This window comes from Gymnodraco acuticeps, unplaced genomic scaffold (genome assembly GCF_902827175.1).
Source record: "Gymnodraco acuticeps unplaced genomic scaffold, fGymAcu1.1, whole genome shotgun sequence".
NCBI classification, from domain to species: Eukaryota; Metazoa; Chordata; class Actinopteri; order Perciformes; family Bathydraconidae; genus Gymnodraco; species Gymnodraco acuticeps.
The window spans coordinates 4,571,076-4,593,575 of record NW_022990441.1 but is presented as its reverse complement, the minus strand read 5'-3'; the positions used below and the strand labels follow the sequence as shown (position 1 = coordinate 4,593,575).

Genomic DNA, 22,500 nt, shown 5'->3' with positions numbered 1-22,500 from the left:
CTAGTTTAACATCAAAGAGTAGTCCCTTTTCTCTTTTCATCCATCTGTTAAACAAACAGGGAGTAATGACACATAAAGCCTGTTAAAGCCTGGACTGGAAAGGTAGTTTTTATGCTTTGAGACATTGGGTGAAGGTAGAATCTCTCGGGCATCAGCCGCCTAACGGGGGCTCAGAAATCAAATCTGAAAGTGATTTTTTTTAAAAGGAGAGAACAATCACACTCAAGTTTATCATTCTCATTAAGAGAAGAAAATCTGTATCTCCCATAACTCTTTTATTTCATAATTGATCTGGATATGGTAGGGAAAACATCATTTCCATACAGTATACTTGCATTTTGCATAATAAATACAAATAACTGTTTCTGTATCAGAGCAAAGTCACACGTGTATATCGTGCTACCTGCCATCCAGATAAATGGTTAAATTGGAAGGTGTTAAATGCACATGCTGTAGCTGTAATTGTTGGCAAGAAATTGAATCGTTTCTGATGAAAAATAACAGCTTTTCTTTTCCAGTGATTTGTATTTTTGTCACCATTTTTGAGTGTGGAGGTGGGTGACTGTTTTCTGTCAGAGGTTCCTTAAACTGTTGCGATGTTGGCATTCAATATTTTTGTAAAATAGACACATTTTGGAACTGGAAGAACCTTTTGTGTTTTTTAGTTGTCATCAGATGTCACTGGTACCCAAGAGAGATGGACACCTGTGTTTACAAGTAGCATTACATGTACTGATTAATAAGTAATACAATGTACCAGGTAATGACATTGTAAATGTGAAATAATTATGATCTGATAATTTAATTGAACTTCTCTTAAAATAATTAGCCTAATTATATTTGAAGATGCATGATTCAGTATTCTCAATATACATCAATAATAAATTAGTAGTACAATAAAAAATCTTCACAATTATATAGGTTTTTTAATTTTACAAAAAAGGCAAAATCTTTTTTTAAGTTTGCAGCTCTAATCATTGAGAGTGCTGGATAGTCTTCCTTTTTGAAACCTTTATCAATGAAAGCAAATCTTTGTGATTAATTTAAGTATCATAGAGAGCAGACCCGTTACTTTATATGTGTTTTCGAAAGACAGTTTGATGACTGAAACCTAATTGTAGTATGACACTTCTTTATAGAAACACTTTCAATGTTTTTGCAAATGAAACGTCAAAAATGCCAAAGACTAATACATGCAGCCTTCATTGTGTTCAGTTGTGTGACAGTGAAAAGCCTCATCCGTCTGGCCAGACCAAGAGAGAAAGACAGAGACAGAAACGCTTTTAGTTCTGGCATAGCAAAATGAACACCAAATGTATCTCTCTCTCTTTCCTTCCTGCCTTCTCTCTGTCTCTCTCTCCTATTTAAGCTTCTTGAAGTTCTTCCAAATTGGGTTTTAAATGCCAATTAGGAGGTTGAATGTAGTAAAATAAAAGCAAATGCAGGCAGGATGGCCTCACCTTCTGGCTGGTTAGGCTTCAGAGAGAGCTGAGCCGGACCTTTGGCTCCCAGCAAGGCTTTGAGAGAAATATCCTGCCTAATGAACACATTAATTAGAACCATAACTATTTATAAGATGATAATTAGAAACGAAGGGAGGTAAACTGGGCTTTTCCTGCAATTAATGGAGGATTAATTACGGGAGCTAATGAAGTGGATTTTTGAAACGTGTGGAGGTGAAGTACAGAGATGTGCAGCTCGCTTTATGATCACTGGCATAATTATTTTCTCCAGCGCCAAAGCGTTTGAGGCCCTGGTCCTCGCCGGCTCAGGCCGGCTAATAAGCATCATTGCATCGTTATATATGCACTTAAAAAGACTTGCCACTGGAATGACTGTCTAATTATTTCTAATTGGCAGGCCCTGTGTGTTGTCATTGAGCTGTTTGGAGCCGCAACGGAGCCCTGGGTCTAATAACGCTCTGGGCGGAGAAGGAGGGGGAGAGAGATAGGGAGACAATGATACATAAGAGAGAGAGAGTAAAGAGGAGGGGGGCTTTACCCGATGCCTGCTGCTCACAGCCGAACCTGCACATTGCCCCTTGTGCCACCGGCCCAGCAGGACGGCGGGTCCTAGAATGAGGCCCGGTGCACTCAGAGGTCACCTTGCCAAGTAGCCGATTAGCAAAGTTTTTATTTTATCTGTGCTTATTTTCCCCCCTTTTTAATTAACAGCTTTTGCTCCTAATTTATGCACAGATAAACGCCGCCGTCTGTCCACAGTTCTTCTTCTTCATTTCACTCTTAAACATGCTACACACCCTCACACACACACACACACACACACACAGGGAGGGAGGTATGTTTATGTGCTGTGTGTGATTTAGTGGCCAGGTTTTGAGCCGGCCCGTAGAGACTCGTGCTAAGAGAGCATGCATGGACAAACCTCAGTCAGGCCGCTTACCTTGTACTCTGTGCTCGGGCCCAAACCATATGGACACCATCGTCTCTGGGACTATATAGTCGGTCTTTACAATATTCTGGCACAGTCACATTCAGACTAATACTTGACACACATTCCTCAATGGCTTTATCAAGTATATATTTGCATGTTTACAATATATTTATACTTTCTGATTTATTTTCAGGCATTAATCTCTATTTAGGCTGTCTGTGTCTCTTTAGGCTTGCTTGTTTGAGAGGGTGTGTGTTACAGGAGTGTTGAATAATGGCGTATATAACTATTTGTATGAGCACCTGACTTAACTCTTCCTAAGCAGAGCTATATGCATTGTCTTGCCAAAAAATCTCCTTCATTCCTCCTCTCCGTCCAGGACAACTTGAGAGCAAATTGCCAGCTAATGGAACCACTGCCTGCACTTGTCAGTTCACTTTTGACAAGCGCCACGCACGCACGCACGCACACACACACACACACACACACTGACGTACACACACAAGCATGTGGTTTCACTCATACATTTAGTAATTTTTTTGTGGAAACAGAATAGAAAAATGAGAGAGAATGGCAGATAAATGAAACTAGGATCATGTGCGCCTTGACTGAAACCTTGACAATCTTTTTGAAAGTAATGAAACACTTTCTCAGCATGCGCATGAGTTTTTCCATTTGAAATTTGTCTTCCGTTTTATTTCTGTCTATCCATTCGAGTTTTGGCAGAGTCGAGGACATGAGGAGGAAGTGGAGATAGATGGATAGCCCAAAGGATACGTGGCCAACTGTCGAATGATTGGCTGAACAAAGAGCAGAACACTTCTGTGACTGGTTGAACAGAGAACTCAACGTGGCGATTTTTGGCTTGAAATCAAAGCACTACAAATGTAATTATTTTAAATGCAGTCAACAGTTTTACTGGAGTGGAATATTGCCAGGTTTTTTTGTAAACTCTGTGGGATATTGACACTCGGAAAAAGTAAGATACAGGTCTCTCATGTGTGTAATGAATGACATTAATACTATTATTGCATGTGGCATCATTTGAATCCTGCCTCAAACGCAAAAAAAAAATTGCCCTTAATTCTAAACAGTAACAATTTGGGATTAAACTAAATAAATAAATAATATAAAGATATAAAATAGATAAAAATGTATGTAACATTTCAGTTTATTTATTGACCGTAACCTGCATCAGTATATTTTTGTAGTTATAAAGAAAGAAATGGAAAGGAAAAATCGGCATTATTTATTGGCTACTTCTAACTGGACAAGACGTATAGACACGAGAAGCGACAGATGTAGCGGGGGGGAGAGGCTTTTTATTCCCTCAGAGGGTGGAGTGGTTTTTCTTTATATTCATTCCTTGATCTCTATTTCGGCGTTTGTCTCTCTCTTTCTCCTTCTCCTTCTCCTTGTTCAGTCTTGACAGCAGTTCTTTAAAAAAAAACGATTTTTCTAAACTTCTTTATGAGACAAGCCTCTGTTCTGTCAAAAGACAACTTTATGTTATTCCACTGAAGAGGGGAAACTAATAGTTTTTTACAGGGCGCTATTCCAGTTGTGTCTTGGGTGTTTAATTAAGTGTAGTTTCCCTTTAGTAGTGGAATGTGTGTCTGCTTTTTGTCGGCCCGTTCCTCGGTGCCTTTTACAGTCCACCCACATGGTTTGTCTCAGCGTTTATGATTTTTCTTATACCGGAGTTGTGAGGTTCCTAAATCACTTAAGCACACGGGGCCGAGCGGTCCACATTTAAACAATAAAAGGCTGTTATGCTAAGAGCCCTCAGATCTCCTACCACTTCATAAATACATGCATATAAAAGGCAGAAAAATACATCTTCCCTGACCAGAGAGAGAGGGAGAGCGAGCGTCTGAGAGCACACCTGCTAATTGGAGCCAGCTTGATGTGAAGCACGGCTGTCTGCTCTGTCCTCTCCTTAAGTCCCAATCGTTTTTTCTTTCCTTTTCATTCTCCTGCTTTTTTCTTTACCGTGGTTGTACTTGACTCCCCAACTTTTTTTTAAACCCATACCTCTTTATCTTATTCTTACTTCTGGGATAAGACCTCTGCTGTCCTTCACCTCTTCTCTCCCCCCCTCACAGTCCTTCAACTCCTTCTCCCTCCCTGCTTTCCACCCTCCTACAGATGGAGGCAATAACAACCAAAACAACTCTCCTAACTCGGGGTAACTAATTGTCCTGTGCCTTGATGGAAGGAAAAAGTGGGTTTCAATTGCGTGAGTGGCTGCGAGCGAGTTGGCAAGTTAGCACCTAGTCTATGTGTGACCTTCTGTTGACCTTGTGTCTGGGCTGAGTGGCTGAGCCGGGGCCCCCCTCGGCTCCAGCTGCTAATGGGTGTCATGTCGAGCTTGGGCTGCACGGAGGTCAAAGGTCGCTAGTGCACACCAGACGGCCAAGTTTAGGATTGCGATGGGGAGGCTGAGTGACACTGGGCATATGCGCCAATGAAGACGGCGGGTAATCAACACATGGGCGCGCAGCGACATGGAAACCACATCTTAGAGCAGAAAGTCGGCTTTTCCCTCATCGTTGTCTGGCTGTTTTAGGGTTATATAGATCTGAGGGGACTGTGAAGGCCTTTGAACTCTTCTAAATGACTTGACCTTGTGGCATGTGGCTGTAACCGTGTGTGTGAGGGTCTGGCTGGGTATGGGGGGGCAGTGAGTGGGTGGCCTGCATGGCGTCTCATTTCTGCTTCACAGCACAGCAGGGCATTGCAAACGTTTGTGTTGACGACTGCTAAATTAAAAGCAAACTGAAGATTATGACAAATCTAAACATTGCTTTTATGAAGCTGAGGGGGACCGAGAAAAAACATTTCTGTGAGTCTTTCAAGCTCCGTCTTTGCTGTGTTAATTGTGCTCACAATCAGCTACTTTACAGTGATTCCTTGTGTGTTATTTTCTGTGTGTATATTTATGTTCCTGTGTGGGTGAGCATGGTGGATGACTGTGTGTGTGTGTGTGTGTGTGTGTGTGTGTGTGTGTGTGTGTGTGTGTGTGTGTGTGTGTGTGTGTGTGTGTGTGTGTGTGTGTGTGTGTGTGTGTGTGTGTAGTGTGTGTGTGTGTGTGTGTGTGTGTGTGTGTGTGTGTGTGTGTGTGTGTGTGTGTGTGTGTGTGTGTGTGTGTGTGTGTGTGTGTGTGTGTGTGTGTGTGTGTGTGTGTGTGTGTGTGTGTGTGTGTGTGCTGTGAACCAAGGGAACAGATAATGTGGCTGCTTGGAAGGAGGAAGCAGCTTGGGAAATGATTTCAACAGCTCTTATAATTAGAGGAATATCATAAATTAAACTTGTGTCTGCCGTTGCGTTTGAAGAGCACTCAAAAGTAATACATTCTGGATGGTTAACATATTTGCATTCCATTCAGCAGGCAGCGTTGGGAAGGAACAGCTGTTTTCCACGTCTTTTGGCAGCAGGAAATGCACATTGCTCACTCAAGGTGCTTTTAGACACATTGAAATGGCAGAAAAAAGGAAAGTGACTTTTAACTTGAACATGAAGCTGCTGCTGTGTGCTCTGTCACTGGAAATAACTCGGCGGGGAACAGCGCATTAATGAAGTTCTTCAAATATAGATCTTCTTTCTTTCAATAGGCCCGTTTCTTTTTCAATCTGTCTGTTGCTTGGAAAAGTCGACTGGCAAGCTTTTTTGGTGTGTGTGTGTGTGTGTGTGTGTGTGTGTGTGTGTGTGTGTGTGTGTGTGTGTGTGTGTGTGTGTGTGTGTGTGTGTGTGTGTGTGTGTGTGTGTGTGTGTGTGTGTGTGTGTGTGTGTGTGTGGTGTTGTGTGTGTGTGTGTGTGTGTGTGTGTGTGTGTGTGTGTGTGTGTGTGTGTGTGTGTGTGTGTGTGTGTGTGTGTGTTGTGTGTGTGTGTGTGTGTGTGTGTGTGTGTGTGTGTGTGTGTGTGTGTGTGTGTGTGTGTGTGTGTGTAGCACCACCTTTACATTTGAACAAATTGTATATGGTGCCATCTCTATGTAGTCTGTCCAACATTACACCGTTACTATCGTTTGAATGCACATTATGACTCATCATTTTTGCACTTATTTCATAGACGAATTACAAAAACAATAACTATTTTGGCTCTTAATAACAAGCTACCTGGATACTGCAAAAAGAGTCACAAAATATGTATTTGTTGAAACTCACAAAATGTGTATTTGTTGAAACTCACAAAATGTGTATTTGTTGAAACTCTTTTGTTTTATCTTCGTTAAAATAACAAACTTATTATATTATACTAGCATGTACTGCTCATTAAGCTAAAAATAATATATTGCTCAGATAACTCTGGGGTCACTTTTCAGAAAACTAATGAAAAAAGACAAATACAATATGTGCAATAGAAGGTAGAGACACTTGTAAATGAACACAGTCAAATCGATGTTAAGATGCAACATCATTTTCAATTAAAAAATAAAATGAATTTCAATATTATGATCTTATTTGTTTTTATTTGGAAACTGAGACGGGGATCTTGAAACACACCACTACACCTGTAAGTCTATCTTTCCTCATAAATCTTCTCTAGCTTAGTGTATTGTTGGTAGAAAGACTGGTCAGGCAGAGGTCACTGTCGTCAGCGTCCAATGAAATGCGATAGGGTTAAAGTTACATTGCCATTAATCACTGCCGCGCCTCACTGGCCTAATGGACAGTGATGCCGCACGGGGCATCACTCAGAACTTCACTTGCTGTGGGATGTTTTTCTGCCACCGGACAAATATAATATGGACATGAACTTTGTTTTTTCCTCCCAACAGAGGATGGTGGATGGTGAAACGAAGAAACAATATAAATACTGGGAAGATAAGGTTAAAGGAACAGTGAGGATAATTGGTCTATTTGTGTGTATTCATGTGTTCCCCGTGTCTACACTGCGTAGTATGAATAATGATTTAAATAGGGTCAGATTCCATTGGAGACGCCCACCTGTATCTGACACTAGTAGTATCGCGTAGCCATTAATGTCCAATTTTCAATGAAAACAGAAATAGAATACAGTCCGATAAGGGTAACACACCATCCAGCTTCACACCCGACCACATAATTACCCCAATGGGCTGTGGTGAGGGATCATATCCTGGCGCACACCGGGGGGTGAGCGGCGATAAGCTTCAGCCCGGCTCCCAACATGCAGCATAATTACTCTATTGATAATTCACCAGAAAAACGGCCCCAGCCAATTGCAGAGCTCCGATTTAATGGATTGGGCTGTGAAACGAGGGAATGGAGGAAGGAGGCGGTGTGGGAGCAGTGCATATGTGAGGGGGGGTTTGTACGTGGGGGCAACCAGCAAGGGCCTTTTATTGGAAATGAAAATATGTTTAGGCCATAGGGGGACCCATTTTCCCTGGAGATAATAAGGCCAATGAAATGTAAAGCAGAGGAAGGGCTTGGCATGGGGTCCAACTGTGGCTGTTTATCTGTGTGTGTCCTGCATTAGCCCATTTATCCCCAGCCCAAATTAGCTAATCATTCTCCAAGGGGAAGGACTTGGTCAGGAAATTGACATTTAGCAGCATAGGCTCACTCTATTAACTACAGTAAATTTAATTCGCTGCACACCCCAGAAGTGGGCTGTTTTCTTTGCCATCAGAGGTAGAGGGAGAGAGAAACAGAGAGAGAAACGGAGAGAGAGAAAGAGAGAGATTGTGTTTATTGCATCTGCTGCTTCTGGCCACAATTTGCTTGGCTGTAAATATAAGACTTTGGTTGGGAACAGAGAAACTTTGTTGTATTTCCCCTCATGTACTGTTGATTACAAACATACGCAGGCATTGTCAACACATAGATCCACTCATTCCAAAGTCTGTTTGGGCCATTGATGGATTATCTCGCCTGGAGACTCCAAACCCCAAAAACGCCAATGTTTTTCTTTTTCTTTTTTCCATTGGCTGTGATTCTCTGACAAGTCTAATCTTAGCTCCAATAAACACTGTATTAAATATGCTATATCAAATTTCCTCTGACTGATGACTGCTTTCACCTCTGAATCAGATATGTAATTATTTTTGATCATCACTCCAGGGTGTCTGCTTTAGTACCTGGCTGTTCAACAAAATGCAACAAGACGGGCTTTACTGCAGGAGAAGTTAATAATGGCGGGGGGGGGAAAAGAGTAGCGCTGCAACTGCTCAAATAATGTGGTTGTATTTTAACTGGAGCTAAAACAATAAGCCGATCAATTAGCCTGCCGTAACTATTCTGATAAATGATTAATCCTTCATGTTTTCTTTCTTTAAGCAATACCAAAAGTATACAGGTCTAGAGCTCCAATGATTAGATGTGACAACAAATATTTTGATATTCAATTAATAGTTTTTGCAATAAATAATTCCACATGTATCTTGTTAAAGCTTTTTAAATGTGATGACTTTGTTTTCTTTGTCATATCTTATTTGTCATATTTTAGAAATTACAGGCAGATGAATAGATAACTAATAGTTGCAGCCCTTCTTTTGATAATATATTTATTACGTTTTTGTCTTCTGTGACAGTTGAATCTTAAGGGTTTGTTAAATAAGACATTTAAGTACGAGAGACGACACATGAATATTTTCTGTGTTTGCTTGACTGCTGATCTTGCATGTTTTAGTCCTGAATTTCAACATCAACATAAAACGAACATTTCATGTATTCTATATTCACTACAGTATGTTCTGAAGGAGATGTTTTCATTGTCTAACTTCTGCTCCTAAACTAGCTTTCTTCAGATTGCACTTCTGTGGTTTCAAAAAATCTTCAAATATTTGTTTTAGTTTTGGATTCTTTTTCAAAGAGAGTTTCTGTTGGAGACCTTGAACTAGTGCAGCTACTCTCCAGTGATCCGGATCAGCCCGGCCTAATTGATTGCAACAGTTGTCAGAGTGTTGTCTGTTAGGATGGTGACAGGCGTCCGAAGAAAATGATTAGTTTTCTGTCGGGAGAGAGACAGCTCTGGATGTCCCAAACTGCAAACTAATAAAGGGGGGAAAGCAATAAAGCTCGTGGACAGCAGGTTTGACTGTTTTTATAGACAAATCAATAAAATGATAGATGATGGAAAATAACGGCATCTCAGCTGCCGATTTCTACTGGGGTTTCAAATCATGGTCATTCCACACGCATGTGCATGGACACTGACACAGGATGCGGTAACATACACACACACACACACACACACACACACACACACACACATGTTGAAGGATCTGGTCCTTTAATAGGCATGTGCAGTGACACATAAATGAGCCGTTATGTTTTGGTAATTTGTGTCTGTGTATGGCACTTTATTGAAGCATGAGTTACACTTTCAATTTGTTTTTGTTGATGGCTAAATTGTGTGTGTGTGAGTGTGTGTGTGTGTGTGTGTGTGTGTGTGTGTGTGTGTGTGTGTGTGTGTGTGTGTGTGTGTGTGTGTGTGTGTGTGTGTGTGTGTGTGTGTGTGTGTGTGTGTGTGTGTGTGTGTGTGTGTGTGTGTGTGTGTGTGTGTGTGTGTGTGTGTGTGTGTGTGTGTGTGTGTGTGTGTGTGTGTGTGTGTGTGTGTGTGTGTGTGTGTGTGTGTGTGTGTGTGTGTGTGTGTGTGTGTGTGTGTGTGTGTGTGTGTGTGTGTGTGTGTGTGTGTGTGTGTGTGTGTCATAACTAACAAAGTAAATCTCCTGCTGTTAATCTTTTTGAGACCAGAGGGCCAATGTCAGGATCAATACCGAGGACAGGCCTTCCTCTGAGCCCGCCTCTAATTGGCTCCATTTCTACTGTGTCAGTTTGTGTGTGTGTGTTTGAGTCATAGTGTGTGTGATGGTACAGAAGCTGTATTATTAGATCCATACAATAAAGGATGCATTTTGCACGCCAGGAAAAATGTATCATAGTGAGTTTCATTTTAAGTTCTGTTAACCGACGTTTCACCATCTCCGCAAAGTTGATTTGTCGGCGTCGGGTTGGGTTTCATTTACAGCAGATTCTGTCCATTCTGGTTTCGATTCAGTTTGCTCTATTGATCCTTTTTCTAAAAACCTGTTTGCAAGTCTTTATTGCAATTGAATTTATGTCTTTCCGTACGAAAGAATATCAATATGATAAAAGCAAAAAAGGTTAATGCTAAAAATAAATAAGGGACCTAATGTCTGCTGTTTTTCTGAACACACTAGCATATTTTGTGACTTTTTCATAACATACTTTAACAATCTTCTCAGGTAGAAATCATCATAGAGGCCCCATCTTTTACTCGACAAGCAATGTACTGAATCACCTGCACTGGCTATTTAACAAGTCCTCCATCGGTGTAGTATTACTGTTTCACACAACTCTCACTGTTAACACACACATGCGTTACTGAAAGCTAATTGAAACATTGTCAGCCACATTAGCAGGGAGTGATTATAAGGCATTTTGGGAAATACAGGCAATGGTTAACTGAAGAATGCAGAAGTGGATATAACTTAGTACAGGATGCAGGATGGTGATATCTTACACTGCTATTGTATTTGTGTACTTGTATGTGGAAAATACCAGAATCTCGTGTCTTACATTGAAGAGGAGAAAGTACAAATAGATATTTATTTAATGTACTTTCAGTGGTTAAACAGCTGTGTAATATGTCCTGTGTTTTATGACTTCCAGGTCCCATTCTCGCCAACGGAGGTCTCGCAGTAAGAGCGGCAGTCGCAGCCGACGAGTGACCCAAAGTCGCAAAAGGAGCAGCAGCCGCACTCGCCGAAAGAGCCGCAGCCACAGCAGGGAGCGGGACCGGAGCCGGCGCAAGGGCCGTGACAGGGAGAGGGAGAAGGAAAGAGAGAGAGACAGGGACAGAGGAAGAGACAGAGAGGACAAGAACAAAGACAAGAGCAAAGACAAGGCAGTCAAGAAGGGGTAAGTGACAAATGACTTTGTGCATGCAAGCTTACATGTACAGACACAAACACACTAAAAGTGTTGGCTTGGCCCGGCTTAATCTCAACTGTAGGTACGGAATATCTTGGTCAGAATAATATAGACCTCAATATGGAGATCAGTCTCCGCTCCTCCACCCGTCCATCCATCACCTGGTCCTTCCATTCATCAATCCATCGTTCCCTTTCTTCCTCCATTTCCCCTTGCAATCAAGCACCAGGTTTCACTGGCCTTGTAATGTCATATAATTCCTCTAGTAAGAGAAGATGTCGTGGGGATATAAGAATAGATGGTATATAAGAGTGCTTCACAGATTCAGTTTTAAGGAAATGTTTTGGTTGCTATGTGATGCCTGATGTCTTTAACTCCACTTTTCACCCAGCTGCAATAAGTCTAGAAACGTAACAACATCACATGCATCTCTGATGTCTTTGATGCTTAACCAAGAAAAAAAAAGTGTTGGTAAATGACAATCTTATGTGTTCTGAAGGCCCACTAAAAACGGGATTGGAGTAGCAGATCTTAAACAGTGGTACACTCCGCTGCAGGTCTAACTACCTTAGAGGGCTCTTGTTGCCTCGACCAGAATAGCACCCTCAATTCCTCCCCAGTGCAGTGTGCTCTAATGTGATTTGAGGCCACTGTAATATGACTGGTAGCCAGTTGTTGTCTGTCATATTGAATGGCACAGATGTGTGTATCAGACTATGGATCCCATGAGTGGTGCCGACCAGCTGCTCTGCTACACGTCCATTTAAGAGACTTCAGCTCCCCAGGTGAACTGCATCAAAACTCCTGGTGTCGTCTCTGTCTTCCTCTTGTCAGCAGATGTCACCTAGCGGAGGACTTCACAATCATGTGCATAGATGTGAATGTGAAACATAAAAATGCTTTGAATACTTTGCACCTAGTCCGGTCTGTAGGAAAATATTTTGAGGCAATTATTGGGTTCCAGGCTTTTGGATTTACTTTACAGAAATATGCAGCAATAGCCAAATGGCATTTTAGTTTTTTGAACTGAATATGATCTCCATTTCTCAGATGTATTCTTGACGCAACAGTGCAATCAGATAATGCAACGTATCACTGAAGCAAAGGTCATTAGACAAAAATGCTCTGAGAAACATTTATAAAACTTTGTGCATCAACGTCAAACTGAGTGTGTGTGCTGTATCTCGTTAAATTAGGTAAATGTTTTTTTGACAGTGACTTTTTAAACACAACTGATTTATGTATCTTTCAAGTAGGATGCGTAGATATAACTGAGGAAAACCTGCACACAATTTAGAAATAGTCAAAGTTTTTTTGTTTATTTGCAATTGCAACATTTTTGGTCTCAAATAACGATTCATACGCTTATTATACTTGTTAGTTCAAAAGATAGAACAGATGCGTTTCAATAATACAAAAAAGCCTTTTAATGCATTTTCCATTTATTTGGCACTACTTTCATCGTTCTATGGCGGTGTTATTGTTCGTCGATGACCACAGGGCTCAGGATTTCTCACTATGAACAGAACATGAAGATTTGCTTTTAAAGGAAAAGTGCTCCATTTATTTGAAGCCATTACATATTGCCTTTCTTAGATCCGTATCAGAAAAACAAATAAAGCTAACAGTGAAATGTAAGGCCAGCAGACTATATCTATTTTCATATTAAGGCTTCAATATCCTTCGGCATCGATAAGAATCTCTTCTTTTATCTCTGACCCCGCTTAGCGCTTAGCTTATATGTGTGTACATGTGTGTGCTCATATACGTAGTAAGTTTGTCGCTGTGTGTGTGTGCGTGTGTGTGTATGCATTTCCACCTGTGGCAGTGTTAATATATTTCCTATATCGCCTTCCAATTTACTTTAACCTGTGGAGGTATGATGCAGGAATAGCTTTGATTAAACCATATGGATCTGGCCTGTCGACGGACAAATACATACATATAAATACTTTGTTTCTCTTAAATCTGTGCTGCTTTTTGTGCCAAACTTGCTCATTTTGATCATAAAATCAAATGTGAATCTTGTATAGCAAATTATAGCATGCATGTTTCTCAGGATGAAATGATCCTTTAACGTTCCTGCTTCTGTAATTCACGCTTTAGCAGACAGAAATGCAGTGGGTGGAGGGGGTGGATTGTTCAAAAATGTATACTTGTTTTAGTTGTTTAACATCATTTTTACATCCCCTAGAATATTATTCATCACTAAAAAGGCGCTCTGCTCCAGTAAGTCCAAATAAAGTGATTACTACGTACATAGAAATAATATTTTTTAAATATTTTGCGACATGAAAATGTTATCCGCTTTTAATTTGACTTAATTTGTTTCCATAACCACACATGAATGAGTAAAACTACATTGGTCTATCTGTGAATCTCATAAGCAACGTCCAAAAGATGCCTGACATGGATGTTCCTGTTACACCCCCGAGGAGTTGAGAAATCCTTTAGCATCAGAAAGAAGTACGATGTTTCAAGAATATGTAAAACATATTTTTTCTTCGGTATATCCTGTCTATGACGAGCCACGTTTGTCTTTTTTCTCGGTCTTTTCCCCTATTCTTCCTATACTCTTAATGGTGATGGGGGTAGGGTCTTCATGTAAGCCCCTGATCCTCACCACTTACACACAAACACACTGTCACACTCCAACCTCATTTACATCCAGGTTTCCTTGCTGGGTGGTGGGAGAGGAGCCGTGCGATGTTGATGGCGGGGTGGGGGGGAGGCTCAGGAGCTTCATAGTGCCTGTCAGGATGAAAGAGGGGCCCCTCAGAGCGGCACCCTGACACTGACTCTGTGTGCGCGCTAGTGTGTGGTGTTGTCGTCATTAAACATTTAACACTCCTCTAGTATGACAGCAGGCAACTTGGTGCTCCAGCGGCATGTTTTCATGCAACATTTATTGAAAAAGACGAGCTGTTGTTAAGAGATCGTGTTGCCTTTCACCAGTGGCAAAGGGTAAGTGGGTGATTGTAGGGTTGTGTGTGGTGTGTGTGTGTGTGTGTAGTGTGTTGTATGTGTTTACCCTGACTAGTGTACAGGGTCAGTAGGTCTGCTTTGCTCTTTTTAATCCTCTGGCTTCGTATTTAAACAGAGAAAATAAGACGTCTCTTTTAGAATTGAACCAGCCCTTAAACATCTTTGTTTGTTTGTTTGTTTTTCTTTTCATTCATAGATTTCCCAAGAAGAAGGCTTCCTTGTGTATAGTTTATATTGCACATTCAGCATTGAGTCAAACCTTTTTATGTATTTTACATACCCCCACAGCCCTATCAGATCAGTCATCAGCACCCCCCGCCATGTTTCAAAAGAATTGCATTTAATACTGGATGTCATTTAATGCAGATAATGGATGTTGGTACAATATCTGTTTCGTATTTTATTTAATATCCAGGGATGCATTTTTTTTTTCTTCTCACTTGCTAATTATTTTTGATGCACTCTCAACAGCAAGCATTAGTGTTAATATATCTGACGCGGGTTGGTGGGGAACTGAGGCGGGCTGGCAGTTAATTGGGTATTTTGACAAAACTGTTGCTAAGGATCAGCCCCACACCAATTTGTAATCCTATGTGTTTGTTATTTGCCTCCTCAACATGAAAATGTTGATTTTTAAAATCATTTTTTCTAATTAGCTGAGCTACTCAACAATATTTCCATGTGCCCCTTGGGATTCACTGAAATATACCAGGGACAAATTAGAAAGATGAGCAAATACTGACTTATCTCCTCCTTGTTGCCCTTGAAAAAACTATTGTTGATGAATGGTGTATTAATTTACACACATACACATAACTCTTTGTGTGGCTCGAGTCAGGTCAGATTTCATTTTAGGAACAATATTTGTAATTGTTTAATTCCTAAATCAAAGCAGGGGGAGGCAAACGAGTGCACATCTGCCCCCAGGCAGATCATTGACAGAAGTAACATTTGCGTGTAGCAGCATTCTTCACCTGATGTTCAGACCCAATTCCCACCTGTAATTAATGAGAAGTTAAGTAGAATCTACATTTAACAAATGGCTGTTTCTCCACAGAACGTGTTTGTTTTTGTCTTTTGATATGATATTTAATTTAATTAGTGCAGAAAATCAGTATTTGATCAGGCTAAAATGAATGTGGCTGTTGTATGGGTGGGGTACAGTCAAAGCCCAGTTTTGTTTATGTTTTGCTCATAGGGTTCATGCACACAGGTATGCATACCCTCTTTTCCTTATCCATGTTCTCCCCCAACTCTACTCTTTCGTCAAAGAATTTGTCTGCTTTCAAAAGAAGTCTTCACCCATTGCCTTCGGCAGTCGACCTCCTTCTTTCCTCTGTATCCGATCACTAAGGCAGTGGAAGAACGTGGGCTGGCTGCCTTACGCCACATCCTCAATCAGAGAGGTCTGTCCAATTAGGCTGAACTCCTTGTCTGTGCCGGGTCACGGGAGGACTGTTGGTCCATCTGACTCAATTTCATGTCATTTGAGTGTGAAACGGGCAGGGTCTGGGCAGCGGAGGCACAGAGGGCAGTGTGGAGACCTCTCATGATATCAGAGAGCCGTCTTTTCCCTTTGCATGTACAACTGGAGTTGGTATAATGAGCTTAGGGTTAAGGAAACTAAATGACTGCCTACCTTTCATTAAAGCCTTTTTTGATGTCTTTGTCTATCAGAGAATAATTGTGGAGTGTTTTTGTCTGCTAGTGGGGGGTTGCACTTACACTGCATCCATTGTTCACAATTCTAAAATAGCTCATTTTATGAGGGTGAAGTTTCTTTTCTAAATCTTTAAAATAAAACACATCTTCTTGACACGTTTGTCCATAGAGCCGTCTCCACCAACCTGCCCATTCCCATCTCTCTGCAAATGTGATGGTGTAGTAATTCCTCTCATTACTGTGTTTTCCCCTGACAAGCTAAACAGAACCCAGCCTCTCTGCAGGGGTCCCGGCAGGACCCGCAGGCCCCGGTTTGGCTAGCTCTGCTCCATCGCTCAGCCTTAACCCCTGGAAGCCTAGAGGCTGTGAGGCAGAGAGAAAATAAAACAAGACCCCAGACACGAGCACACACCCATTCACGCTCACTGCTGTTGATTTTCTCTCCCTCCTTGCCTCACTCTGAGGAAATGATTGTCTGCTTCTTTGCCTCTGTTCAACATCTATCAGCTCATTAGTGTTGGTAATACACAGAGAAAGTAAGTGTGTTTGTGTGTGTGTTTGCGCTTATGTAGCCCCTGCCTGCGGCATCCTGTCAGCCTTGTGGGAGTGTGTGGATGGGTGGTGTGGATGGGACCACTGACAGCTACTGCTGCTACTGCTACTATGTGTGTTAAAATATATGTGTGTGTTTGCCTTCACTCTTGCAGTTCTCTAGGCTGTGTCTGGCTCTGGGTGTGGGTCTGGGGAAGTAAGAGAGACTTCAAACACTGTCCTCGGAAGGTTAGGATACACTTGCATTGACTTAAATCAATGAGCTGTAAGTGTGTGTATTATTTGTGTGTGCGACAAGGGGGGTAGCCTAGTGGCCAGGAGCAAGAGGAGACATGGGTGAAGCTGCAGAGGAGTAGGTGTGCATGTGTGTTTGTAGGTGTGTGTATTTGCCTGCTAGTGCATGTGGTTTAGGTGGGGGCTCTCTGGTTGGATGAGGGTGGGTGAAATAGAAGTGATGCCTGCATGCAAAGGCTGGACAACACACACACACACACACACACACAGATCCCAATAGACAAACATATGCGCACACAGAGCGGTGCAGCTGTACTTTGTGTTGGCCCATAGCTGTATGTAGTCATTAGCTGTTATTTTCTGCACAGATAATGAGCATAGATTGGAAACAAAACAGCCTCGCCACATAAACTCGATCTTCACCTGATAAACATTTATTTACACACACGCACAAACAAAAACACATAGATAAACACTTTATTAAAACCTACACACTGATGCAGGACTTACATGTTTCTTTCATCAGGCTAAATGTGTGTCATCTGACCTGTGTTTTTTATTTAAGGCAGGAAATGGGTGAACATATAAGAACTATAACTGTAAGCTTATCTATTCTTGAAGAATGTCTAGGCAACTTTTAGCCATATACCATATGATTTTAATCAGTCGACATTCATCTTTATTTCAGCTCTCAATCATCAACTCCCTGTCATGTGAAAGGCTCGTTGGTAGTGCCCAGTTGGCCCGGGAGTAAAGGTGACTTTGAATGGCTCTTCCTTTAAATGCCAAATAAACCCCAATATAGACGAGCACACAGCATATGCCAGCTTTTTCACACATACTGAGTAGATGGTGTCTCTAATTTATGGTCATGAGCAAAAATGACTCACTTGGACCCTCCTTAATTATAAAGTGTGGAAAGTATCATTTTAGCTTTACTTTGGGGATATAGATTTTATTTGGTTTTATACGTCCTGTCTTTCTGCAATATAATATTTTGAAAAAAATCAAACAATCTTTCAATCAACCAACAATTGTATAGACTTGACTTTGTCCATGCAAGCAGAGTGACAGTCACATGGCTTAGACGCATAACACATTGTAAAAATCTATGGTCGTTCCATTAAAGTTACCTCCTGAATATGTAAGGCTTGTTACCATTTTCAAATTGATAAACAGCATTCCAAATAATAATAATTTGTTCAAAAAATGATTAGTTGTATTCAAGTTTGCTAATATTTCATTGGCCATAGTTCTTATAAGGAAACATTAGAGGGTACCAAAGATAAAGGCTGTACAAAAGGATGATGAAAATGACAAATACATGTAACATTTGATCCAGATGTAATATATGTATTCAGCTTAATATTTATAATACACACTGCCATAATGAACATTCAATATGAGTATATGAGTATCAGGAAAGCTTAAGCGCAGCTGAGAAGAATCACAGACAGTTTTTCTGTCGTACTGACAGTCAGTTACTGTAGGAAATATTGTCTATGCCTGAGAATGACCTCACTCTAGTCTGTTCTGTTTGCAGATTTCTCTCTGTGTGTAGAGAGAGAGCGAGAGAGCGAGAGAGAGAGAAATTTGGCCACATTTAATCGCAGGAGAGACACCCTGAGCGAGTGATAGAGAGCTGTGACAATCCACTTAGTGTGCTCTGTAATCTGTTTAACCATTTAGTGAGTTGTTAGAGGAGTATGCAAACACTCACACACATAATAAAACACACACACTAGGCACCCTGCAGGCTTTAGTGGTGCACAGGACAGTCTGCCTCCTGAACCGGGTAGCAATTCAATGCCGCCTAGAGTTGTGTGTGTGTTGTGTCTATGTGTGTGTTGATGTGTGTGAGACCTGCTGTAGGCACTGAGCGAAGCCAGGCCTGGAGCGTGATGACAGAGACTAGACCCGGCCAAATAGAAGATTCCCCCCAATCCAATTACCCTGTTCCTCTCTTTTATTCTCTCCTCCCTTCTCCCTCCTCCTCTCTTTACGGGCCTGTCTTCGCAGTAGCAGCAGCAGCTAGTGATGGCAGTCCTGGCGGATGTTGAAGTGGCTGGCTGCTCCGCTTTGTGGATCAGAAGAGGATGCAGGCAGGATTATAGGCAGCAGGTTATGAGCAGCAAACATGACAGGCCAGCTACAATTTAGGAGGGTTATGTAAATGTGCTTGTCGACAAAATATGTTTTTCTGCCCTCAGTATTTACTCTCTCTTTCCGTTGAAAAGCCGGGTCGTTTTGTTCGCAGGAAGCAGAGTGCTGGTGAAGGCAGGAAGGCTAGCTAAAAGACAAGATTATTATGGAGAATGATTTGTAAAAGAGACACACCGTTAATGTTTAATTTTCTCCAGGCTCCACTGCTTATTCATCTGCACCAGAGGCAAGGAAAGGTGTTGACTGAAGTCTTTATGAGGAAGGCTGAGAGTGAGAATACATTATATAGAGGGATGTTCTTTTTAGTTGGAGAGAGCAGACAAAGTAACAGGGAGAAGAGAGATCAAAACACACAGAGCAGAGGCGAGGTTTCAGTGAGCTGCGAGCACCTTTCGTCATGCATTTGACCTCAGAAATATAGCTCTGCAGGTCTTGCCTAATGGCATTGATCTTTACAAGAATACCTCCTTCAGACTGGGTAAACAGCGCTCCATACATACCGTTAAGTACTATGACTCAGTTGTGGAAGTAAATATTGCCTGAGAGGTAGGGCTGCTCAATTAATCGTATTTTAATCGCAATTACGATTTTGGCTTGCAACGATTATGAAAACAACATAATTGAAATAAAACGATTATTTATTTGATTTTAGATTTTTGTATTTATTTAAAAACATTTATTTTTATATTTTTTTCAGTTGAATTATACTTAAAGTTCAGGGTAATCAACTGTTAAAAATATACTGTTCACATTTTTTTTTTAAATAAATTGATGTTTTCAAAGTAAATGGATAATCGTCTTTAATAATCGTGATATCAATTATTGACCCAAATAATCGAGATTATGATTTTTGCCATAATCGAGCAGCCCTACTGAGAGGAACATATAACAATCCTTCTCAGTGGAGATTTCAGATCGGCAGCCATTTTTCTTTTCATTTTCTCTCACCAGAAATGAAACAAAAGAGTTATGTGCGCAGTTACTAATCATACAAGCGTGTGTACGCTTGATTGTGATGACTGATGGATGGGAGTACTTATTTATGTCACTGATACACAGCTCATATTGAACATTGAATAGCCACGGGAAAGTTATGAATCCTCACCCCTTCCTCTCATTCTCTCCCTCTCCTCCCACCCGTTTAGCCTGACACTTTTTCAGCAGAAGTTTAGATCTCTGGCCCGATGTTTAATTCATTTGCACTAATGTCTCACTCACTCTTGCTCTCCTTCACTCTCATGTGCTCTGTGTTGCTCTTTCGCCAGCCTCGTCCCTGCAGTTCTCTAATAGTTATTTTACGCTGTGTCTCACTTACTGGCGCACACACACACACACAGATTACTTATTTCTGATATCCATGTTTTGCCAGAAGAGCATATGTAGTCTTATTTGCTATATGATATGTCAATTACATACTGTAGGATTGAGTGACTAGGATTAGTTTATTATTTGTATTTGTCACAATATTACACATTTTGTCGAAAAAACATGATATTATGGTTATGCATTATGAGACAGAACTCCCAAAATGTAACTAAAGTGTATCTTCTCTTTTTCTGGCTTTAAATTGCCTTGAATCGTTAATTTTGGACCAAAAACAATTTATGAAAAAAAGTGATTTATTAATTCTGAGAAACGTTCCTCTATTCCTCCTCATGCACTTCTCTTTCTTAACAGGTTCCCATTTAGCTTTCTTTATTCAAAGAATCTTACTACCATGTATCCCTTATTCTTTATTATTGCCTGCCTCTAGTTCTTTTCTGCCTTTGTCTGTGCCCACATCTGACAGCATGGAAACAGTGCACTGTTGTGTATAAATGTCTTGTGCAATGCTGTCTAATCAACAGTGGGAAAAATAATTCCCCTTTTTCTTCTCCATATACAAAGTCATCAATGCACACCAACTGACTTATGTCAGTGCTGGGCTCGATATGGATTTTTTTTTTAAAGGAAATAGTTGAGTGTTTCAGAAAATGAAACAGTGGCGAATAACTTTTTTAAACGTATATTAATCAGAAGGAAAATAAGCTGTTGGAGCCAATGTTATGGCTTTCACATTTTTGCAGGTAAACATATGCCGCAGTTAAATTGAGTGTGTGCAGGAGAGACGTTTTTATAAATCCATGCTACATATTGGCCTCTGATATATCTCTGTTTATAAATGCAGTGATTGGTAGAACTGGGGATCATTTCATTTTATTTGTTGGGTAAGACTGCCAAAAATATACTTTATGATACCATACTACTTTAGTCTTTGTAAAAAGAATATTGTTGTTTCTACAAAAACCTTTTTTTGTAGAAACAAAAGAAGCCAAGTTTCTCTAGATGATAATATTGTCCCAAAACCAAAAGGCAAACAGGAAACAATAACATTTTCTACACTTGAATTGAAATGGTCTTTTGTTTCAACCATTCTGTCCTCAGCATCTGTGATCTGTGTGTACATGTAAGCCTGGGCTACGCTCGTTCGTCTATTAGCATTAGTGGGAGACTTGGGTTAACTTTTCTTTGTACCACTTTTCCTTGAAGTCCACACACACACACACACACACACACACACACACACACACACACACACACACACACACACACACACACACACACACACACACACACACACACACACACGCCTGACATCTCTCCCTGTAGGCCAGACTGCAGAGCGCTTGGGGCCATGTTGTTTTGTCTTCTGACGGACGGACAGAAAGAGAGAAAAAAGAGAGACTTACACTGGCGAGTGATTACGCCAGTTTGACACCAGACATGGAAGGGGGTCGGGGGGGGGATCAGTGCACGAAGAGAAGTGAAAAAGGCACCATAGAAAACGGTGTGGAGATGATATGAATAACAATGTCCGCGGTGTGTCTCCCTGGACCCTGATAACCTGCAGACCAGAGCCCGCTCCCTGTGACAGGCGGCCCTTTGTGGACACTTTATCCCGCCTGTACACTTGTAAGGTAGAGCCGGGATAATCGCACCTAATCTAATTAAGGCTAAAGAGGGGCATGACTGAGGCTGGCCAGAAGCAGGCTGGGCACTCACACACACACACATCTACAAACACAGCTCAGTGGCAAAATCCTGTTTGCATCAGAAAAATAAGGTTGTCATATTGATTATGCAGATGAGGGACTAACCGGGGCTAACTGCCTCTCAGCCAGCCGGTTACAGCTGACACAGGCTGAAGAGTGGCATACAGAGAGAGGAAGAAAGGATTAGCACAAATGTAGCTTGCTGTTTTCTTTCCACCCTTTGGTTTGTACCACTTTTAGCTTCACGACAGCCTTGTTCCTCATTGTCTGTATTGAGGGTTTTAGGCAAGGCAAGGCAAGTTTATTTATATAGCACTTTTCAACACAAGGCAATGGAATAATTCTTATATTTCCATATTTAGTTTAAACCAATGAGTCGTTTTGTGAGATAATGTTTAGCTGCAATTTTAAATGTGGCCATGGTGTTAACACAAAGACAAAAAATATACTAAAAGTTTCATATATGCAGTAAAACATTTGATGAGAGTTGTCAGACTGAAATACCTCAGTACCTTGTACATGGAGAATCTAACCATTCATTTAATAATCTGTTAATTTTATTTTTGATGAATAAATATCCAAAATATAGTGACTTT

At 41.0% G+C, this 22,500-nt stretch overlaps 1 protein-coding gene across 4 annotated transcripts in view; it reads left to right on the top strand.

The window, feature by feature from the left end:
• The window catches only part of rsrc1 (arginine/serine-rich coiled-coil 1), a 114,693-nt gene that overhangs the window by 11,336 nt on the left and 80,857 nt on the right, over positions 1–22,500 (top strand). For all 4 annotated transcript variants that reach the window (XM_034225481.1, XM_034225484.1, XM_034225482.1 and 1 more), the window contains exon 4: positions 11,016–11,264. In XM_034225481.1, the coding sequence (XP_034081372.1) occupies positions 11,016–11,264 (249 nt within the window). The remainder of the gene's footprint in view (positions 1–11,015; positions 11,265–22,500) is intronic.